Source organism: Pseudonaja textilis, chromosome 2 (genome assembly GCF_049901715.1).
Source record: "Pseudonaja textilis isolate UNSWEBS1 chromosome 2, rPseTex1.2, whole genome shotgun sequence".
Taxonomy (NCBI): domain Eukaryota; kingdom Metazoa; phylum Chordata; class Lepidosauria; order Squamata; family Elapidae; genus Pseudonaja; species Pseudonaja textilis.
Genome location: NC_141991.1, coordinates 4,504,548 through 4,512,855, shown reverse-complemented (window position 1 = coordinate 4,512,855; position 8,308 = coordinate 4,504,548). Strand labels below are relative to the sequence as shown.

Sequence of the window (8,308 nt, the reverse complement as noted above, 5' to 3'; positions counted from 1 at the left end):
CCACAGTATCATTGTCTCTTTCCCTTGTTCGTCTTTCAATTTAATAGATAGTTATACAGCTTTTTTTTTTTTAACCAATCTTTCTTCTGTCCCAATTAATATCTTCTCTAATTCTGTCTGCTTCTTTATAAAAACCATATAATTTAGCCTCTTTCTCCTGCCTGGAATGTATTTGCACCTGTGAATACCATCTCCTATCGATCCCTTGGTCACTCAATTCTTGTTTAGTTTTGAGCCTCCTGCCTTTTCATTCAACGCGTCTTGATATCTAATGATGACAATTTCTCGTGTTAATAACATTTGGGTGAACCACGGCTTCTTCCATTTGGCGAAAGCCAGGCTGGTATCTTCAAATAACGTCCTCTGATTTTCTCCCATACCCTAACAAATGACACATTCCTTATGGAACGTCTTTGAAAGTAACCATGTATTCTATATTTCCCCAAAATACAAGCAAAGTTGAGGGGGGAGGTGAGAGCCCCCCATCTCCTCCCCCTCTCCATTTCCTCAGAAAGCCCCTGAATGGGAGTTGGGATGGGGGGGCGGAAGGGGAGGGCTTGCATTGCCCAATACAAGCGGGAATATTTGCCCCCCAAAATGCTGGATTCCACTCCAGGCAGGTGTGTGTGTGTGTGTGTATGTGTGTAGATGCACAGGTTTTTCTGCTGTTTGGTGGGTGAGGAAACACACACACAAACAGCTCTGAGGTAAAAGTAGCCCATTTGCCAGGAAGGGCTCAAAAGGCAGAAGATTTGGTGGGGAGTTGGGGGGGCTAGCAGGAGAGTGGCCCCTCACACCAAGGAAATATGTGTGTGTGTGTTTGTTTGTGTTTGTGTAGGACTCCTGAATCGGCCTCAGAGACCCCCCCCTCTCCCCCAAGTCCTGGGGGGGAGGGGCTGGGGATCTCCTTTTGTGCATGCATTGCAGCCTCCATCTCCAGATAGGATCCAGGTTATTTTTTTGGGGGGGGGGAAGCAGAAGTCCAAACTCTCCTCCTCCGGGGCTGCCATGACCCCCCCCTCCTTGAGCTGTTCCCCCCCCCCCAAAAAAAGACTGAATGGATCCTTCCCCCCCACCACCACTTTGGCTTTTCGCTCTGCACCGAAGGGTGGGATGGGGAGGGGGGGGGGGGAGAGACAAAGGAGACTCCACCCGGAGACCGATGACGCGGCGGGAGGGAGAATTCTCATTGGCTCTCCCGCTCGGCTGGGCCCCTCCCCGTGCCGAAGTTCTAGGAAACTCCTCCCCTCCCTCCCAGGCCAGACCCACCTATTCCGCTGCTGGGGCAGCTGCAGCCTCCACATGCTCTGCTGGGATCGCCTTGATCCTGCCGGTCCGGATCCCTGGAAGCGAAAGGGGGGAAGGAGATCCCCGGTAAGGAGGGGGCTCATTGTGGGGAGAGGGGCCATTAGCGCTCCTGTGGGAAGTGAGGGAGGGGGGAGAAGGGGGCTCTGCGGTCCCAGGAGTGGGAAGTTAAGTGGGGAGGCTCCCTAAAATGCCCCCCCGTCCATGGAGGAAGCCGGGGGGGGGGCGACTGGAGGCCTGAGCCCCTCCAGCCCCAACAAAGGAAAAGGAATTTCAAAGGGGAGAAGACATTTCAAAGTGAAGGGAAAAAAAAGCAGCGCCCGCCCGCCTCTCTTTTCCGGTCCCCCCTCTCCCCCGGAACAGCGCGCTTCCCCCTTAAAGATCTCCGGTTTGACGCGCCCGCCCGGCCCTTCCCCCTGCCCGGGCTCCCTGGCCGGGGCTGTGCGCATGCGCGAGCGGGGCGGGGTGGAGGGTGGAGGAATGTTTTTCAGCCGGTTGGAGAAAGTCCAGAAAAAAAGTTGAGCAACCGGTTCTCCCGAACTGGTTCGAACTGGCTGGATCCCAGTACTCCTCCCCTTCCTCCTCCTCCCCCCGCCCCAACATCCTGAGCCCTTCTTGCAAAAAAAAACCCGAAAAAACAACAACCGCCGCCTTCCTCCCATCTCTTGCAAAGGGGTTCTTCTCTCTCGGTCTCTGCGTGGCCACCAGAGGGCGCCCTCTGCCTAAAAGAAAAGGCGGAACTGGTAGCCCGAGAAGTTTCAGGAAGAAACGGCGCATGCGCGGGCGCTTCTCCACCGGTTGGGTGCGAGGGTTTCAAACTTTGGGACCTGGGGAATGTTCAGAGGGGGGGAAAAGCTGGACTCTCTAGGACTTTGCCCCTCGCTTCCCCTCCTGGGCTCCTTCTCCGCAACGTGCAGGGGAGCCTGGCAGGCAATGAGTGAGTGCGGAGGGAGGGGAATCTTCCAAGCGGGTGGCGCGGAAACCTCCTGCTAGGACTTGCAAGGTGTTGCAAGGTCCTCCTCCAAGTCTTTGCATGCCTAGTAAGGGGCGGGAGAGAACCATGGCTCCATGTTCCCCTGCCCTCCGTTCCAGTGGGGTGGGGGGGTGGAAGAGGGCGGATAGAGGTGCTAGACCAGCCTCCCTCGCTCCCCCCTCCCTGGAAGGAAACACAGCCTGATCCCCAGGAAGGAGGAGGGGGATCTTGGGGAGGGAAAGACTGAAGGAGAGGGGGAAGGCTTGCATTGAAATGCAAGCAGAATTGGGGGTTGGGGTTGGAAAGCCCCTGAATGGGAGGGAGAAGGTTAATATTGCAAAATGCAAGCAGAATTTGGGGTGTGTGTGTGTGTGTGTGGAAAACCCTTCATCTCCCCCTCCCCATTTCCTGAGAAAGCCCCTGAATGGGAGGGTGAGGGGGAAAGAGGAAGGCTTGCATTGCAAAATAACAAGCAGGATTCCTCCCTTTACCCAAAATGCTGGGTTGTAGTCAAAAGCGGGAGGGGAGAGCTACACAGGTATTTCTGGAGAAGGTGTGTACCAGGGAATGCCCAATGGCATTGTTGATGTTATCTAGTTGGGTAATAAAACCTCAGCAAGGCAACAGCCAAGCTAGGAGGACAGTTAGGACTTCACATCCCATTAAGCTGGCAGTGTGGTTGGAGTATTGCATGTTTATATATACACACACACACACCCAATCCACCTTCCCTTTAAACTGCGTGTCATCTGGGTACAAATATCTTATGCAATAAGAATTATGATTAATACAAATTCCTTGCTCTAATGTCAATGACTACATTCTTACTTTAACTATACAATATATCTTATCATTATAACAATCCCTTTCTTAACTTATTTAACTATATTCATATGTTCAATTTTTAACTTCCGATTTTATTTTCCAACCATTGATAAAAATAATTCCCATGTCATTTAATAATTCAGTTTGCTCTTTTTTCTTCAGTTGCCATTGTTAATCTGTTCGTGTCTGCACCTTCTTAATATTTTCCTGATCACATTCTCTTCTGTCGGAATCTCTTCATTTTTCCAGTTTTGAGGAAATACGATTCTAGCTGCAGTTAATCCACGAATAATTAAATACACCTTTTCTTTACTATAACTTTCAGATATCATCCCCAACAGAAATGTTTCGGGTTTTAAATCTATGTGTGGCTTTGTCATCTTTTCAGATTGGAGCATTGAATGTTTATTTTAGACGTTGGTGTCTGTTAATCTGGTTTGGGCTTGTTGGGTGAACCGTGGCCTTGTTGGGTCTCTTGACCATCAGAAGGACTCAACCAGCCAGGGATTTCCAAACAAATCAACGAAGCCACTTCACTCATCCCTCAGGGAGGATGAATATCAGACACTTAAAGGGGAAACTGCCTACAAATATTTAGTCTGAGATCCATTGTGTTGCTTCCTTGTTTCCAGAATGAAGAGTTCATTGCTTGGAGAGAGCCTCGAATGAGACCAGTTTCCAGAAGAAGCGAAGAGAGAAGTTTGGTTGCCTGTGAGGGAGAAGTAATTCAAAGCCCTCCTAAATTTCTACCTTCTGTCTTCTGGGTTATTGATTGAATCCTGAAGATTTTCCTTCTACCTGTTCTATCCAGAGAGAACCGCTTGCTTTCTCTGCTCCGGCCTAGGCCCACCCGGAAACGAAAAAGGAGATGTGAAACAGCTTGAAAATACAACATTGATTCTGGAATCTTGTTTTCTTTTCAAACTTGGAGGTTAGAAGTTGTTTGTGGGCCAAAGTATCTCATAAGGAAGGAAGGCTAGATAGTGTACCAAGATTTTTATCCAGGGCTCTTAAATCCGGTGGAGATCCATTGGCCCCTTTCATAGCCTCAGTCTTGGAGATCCAAGGCAGCTGTTGGCATCCTTTGCACCTGGATTAGAAAATGGAGGGACAACACCCGTTATACGCAGAAGCTGGACAAAGCTCTGTTTATACTCAGTTTGGGAGCTGTGAGGCAGTCAGAATAAAAACTGAAGAGATGAGCCCAGAGGAAGAATCTATCATAGCGGTCAGGATAAAAACTGAAGAGATAGACCCAGAGGAAGACTCTATCATAGCGGTCAGGATAAAAACTGAAGAGATGGACGCAGAGGAAGAGCCTATCAGCTCAGAGGTCCAGCGTGAAAACTTCAGGAAAGCCTACTACCAGGGGCCCAGAGATACCTGCAGCCGTCTCCATCACCTTTGTAATCAGTGGCTGAAACCAGAAAGACATACAAAGGCCCAGATGCTGGACCTGGTGGTTCTGGAGCAGTTCCTGGCTGTCCTGCCCCCAGAGATGGAGAGCTGGGTGCGGGAGTGTGAACCAGAGACCAGCTCCCAGGCGGTGGCCCTGGCGGAAGGCTTCCTCCTGAGCCAGGCGGAGGAGCAGAAGGAGCGGGTCAAGTTGCAGGTGAGAAACCTTCATCTTCAGAGCTCAAAGGGGGGTGTCTTAATATTTTTTAAATATTTACATTATGGGATGGAATAGGTTTGTCAGACATACAATTCAGAGACTTGAATTGTAATTTGAATTTGAAAATGACAAAGGGTGTATCCTTACAATTTATACGGACTGTCTCCTAGTATGATTTGATTGCTATTATACCCTATGACTGTCATTAAGTGTCGTACCTTATGATTCTCGACTCTTGGTGGGAAAAAGAATGTATCTTTTATGTATAGAGAGCATTTGCACCAAGACAAATTCCTTGTGTGTCTGTCTAATAACACTTGGTCAATAAAGAATTCTATTCTCTTTTCTTTTCTATTCTCTTTTCTATGATTTGATTACTTATTGTACCCTATGACTGTCATTAAGTGTCGTACCTTATAATTCTCGACTCTTGGCGAATGTATCTTCTCTCTTCTATTCTCTTTTCTATGATTTGATTGTTTATTGTAACCTATGACTGTCATTAAGTGTCGTACCTTATGATTCTCGACTCTTGGCGAATGTATCTTTTATGTATACTGAGAGCATTTGCGCCAAGACAAATTCCTTGTGTGTCTGTCTAATCACACTTGGCCAATAAAAGAATTCTATTCTGTCCTCTTTTCTTTTCTATTTTCTATGATTTGATTACTTATTGTACCCTATGACTATTATTAAGTGTTGTACCTTATGATTTTTGACTTTTGGCGGATGTATCTTTTATGTACACTGAGAGCATTTGCACCAAGACATTTGTGTGTCCAATCACTTGGCCAATAAAAGAATTTTATTCTATTTTCAAAGGGACAAAAAACTCAAAGCAGTTCGGTTGTCTTTTGGGAAAAAAAGCATCTTTGAGACATTGATATATGTTAATGTTAAACTTTTGGGGATTATTAACACAAGGGCTTTTCTTCTGAAAGATGTCCAGTTGTGGCTTCCTTAATTTGAAACAATTGATCCTTTTGACATTTTCCCACCCCACGAACATAAGAACAAAGAATAATGATTCATTTATTTGGGCGGTCTCTTTATTTCCCCTTTTGTGTTCCTCACCAGGCCCAAAGGCATCTCTCTACCATTCCTCAATGTCTGGATGGAAAGAGCAACCCCTTAAATCTTTCCCAGGAACAGCTTATTTGGAAGATATCCCAGGAAAGTCGACGTTTGGGCATCCCTCCAGGTAAGGAAAGGTGCTCCTAAAATTGCATGAAGTTCTTTCCAAAAAGTCCAGCTCTCATTTGTCCTTTGAATTTCTTCTCTGTAGCATCTCCCTCCCCCTTATTCCTTTAGTGGACTGTAAAAAGGAACAGATCAGACGCCCAGCCCTTGCTTATCAATGGAGAACCCAAGGGGAGCAAGTGACCAGTTTTAAGTTTCTGAGTATTATCATAAAAGAGGACCTGACCTGGGGTACTCACGTTGCAGCCCTGGTCAAAAGGGCCAAGCAGAGATTATACTACCTGAGTCTTCTCAGGAAACAACAATCGCATGAAAAACTGCTGGTGACCTTCTACCGCTGCACCGTAGAGAGTATCTTAACTTACTGCACCTCTGTATGGTTTGCCAATTGCACAGTGGCAGATAGGACAGCGCTCCAGAGGGTTAGTCTCATTGCCTAGAAGATCATTGGTTGCCCTCTCCCTCTTCGGAAGAGCTTTATAACTCCCGCTGCCTTAAGAAAGTTCAAAACATCCTCAAAGATCCATCTCATCCTGAGAACCCTTTTTTTGAACTATTACCATCTGGCAGACAGTACGGGATAATAAAAACAAGGACAAATAGGCTGAAAAACAGCTTCTATCCCAGGGCAGTAACTATTGAATTCTACTGTATAGTGCAATATTAATGCAATATCGGGTTTTCAATTCAATTGTATAGAATGTGAAGGATGTGTGTTGTGTTATTTTTATAGCGATAATGTACACTGAAGATGGCGTTTAATTTAGTTGTATGAGGTGCAGTGACAAAGTAAACTAACTAGTTAATGAAATATGCTTTTAAAAATTCTCCTTCCATCACTTTTGTCTCCTACACAGAGAATATCATGAAGTCACTGGTATTCATGGGTCTCTCTCCCTTTTCTGGCGAACCCAAAAAAGCACCCAAGCGTCCAGTTCAGGTAGGAAGAACGTCATCGACAAAATTAATGGGGACCGTTTGCCGAGCTTCCATTTTGTTAGGGCGGCTAAGATTTTACACTAGTTTCCACCAGCAAGACGAAATAGGACAATTTAGGTGGATAGGATTGACAAAGGACACACAGCTTTGCTGCCTTCTCAAAACGGTTGAGGTGTGATGCATAAAGTATTTACACTGAAAGATTCTTAAAGAAAACCTCTATAAAATGTTTTATAGATGGCATTTTTCACCCTCAAGTTTGGCAAAGATGTTTGAGGATATGTCTGCTAAATGATGGAAATGTCATTAGACACGTGGTTCATATTATATGTGGTGGACATGTCTATAAACAGCAGCAAAAAATATTGGACAAAATACATACACGGCTGGAAAAAAATGGTAAAGTTACATATTGATTTATAACCAGAAATATTTTTGTTGGGTATTTTACCGGATAAGTATAACGAGGGGAATACATATTTGGCTTTACACGTATTGGCTGCAGCCAGAATTGTATTTGCACAACAGATTTAAAAGATACTAGAATGTGCAGAAATGGATAGATTAACACAATCAGAGAAAAGAAAGAATCTGAATATTTTTTGACTTGGGGTTTATTTTATCAATGGTTAGCTGGCAAAAAAAAAGTTAGAAACATGGAAATATAAGAAAAGGACCAATGAAAAAAGAGAGGTTTGCTAAAATGGATAAGCAAGCATTATTATGATTATTATAGAATTAATATCAATGTAATGAACATTGTTGTAAGCAGTTGGATGATTATTTTGTAAAACTCAACCAAAAGTGGAATTTGTATATGTTATAAAATAAAAAAAAACTTTATACAAAATGAAGTATTTACATTGAAAGATTCTTACTACCAGTAAGAAATCAACTTCATTCTTGCCCAGTTTTGAATCTGGCGAAAAAAAAAGAGCCCCCATTTTTCACTGGGATAGGTCAACCAAGGAAAAGAACAGACATTTTTCCCTAGGCTCATCAGTTAATACCGAAACTTGCTTTTCTTCCTTTCTCAGGATTTTGTGACTTTTGAAGACGTCGCGGTGTATTTCTCCGCGGAGGAATGGTCTCAGCTGGATCCTGATCAAAAAGCCCTTCATAAAGAAGTCATGCTAGAAAACTACAGAAATGTGGCTTCTCTGGGTAAGATTCCCTGTTATTAGTTGAGACCCTAAGAAGAGGGATCCTTCCCGTCTTATGGAACTAACCAGTTCTTGTGAACGTATCTCCAATCAGAACTTATTTCTTGGGATTGGACAAAGAGAAGATGCACTCTTCTCCTGTCCCTAGGGCAGTGATGGCGAACCTTGGTTGTGGTGTGCCAAAACTGCGCTCGTGTGTGTGTGTGCGCCAGCACCCACAATGCAATGAGCCACGCCCCCCCTGCACATGCGCATGCAACCCCCCCCCTTATCTGGACTGCGCATGTC

General features: G+C 45.2%; 1 protein-coding gene across 1 annotated transcript in view; it reads left to right on the top strand.

Annotated features, from left to right (window-relative positions):
- The first annotated feature begins 1,260 nt into the window (after positions 1-1,260).
- Positions 1,261-8,308, top strand: part of LOC113450358 (uncharacterized) — an 11,341-nt gene continuing 4,293 nt past the window's right edge. Inside the window, 5 exon segments of the mRNA XM_087927730.1 lie at positions 1,261-1,374; positions 3,736-4,715; positions 5,796-5,919; positions 6,776-6,858; positions 7,895-8,021. Of these exon segments, the coding sequence (XP_087783856.1) occupies positions 4,206-4,715; positions 5,796-5,919; positions 6,776-6,858; positions 7,895-8,021 (844 nt within the window). The 5' untranslated portion in view covers positions 1,261-1,374; positions 3,736-4,205.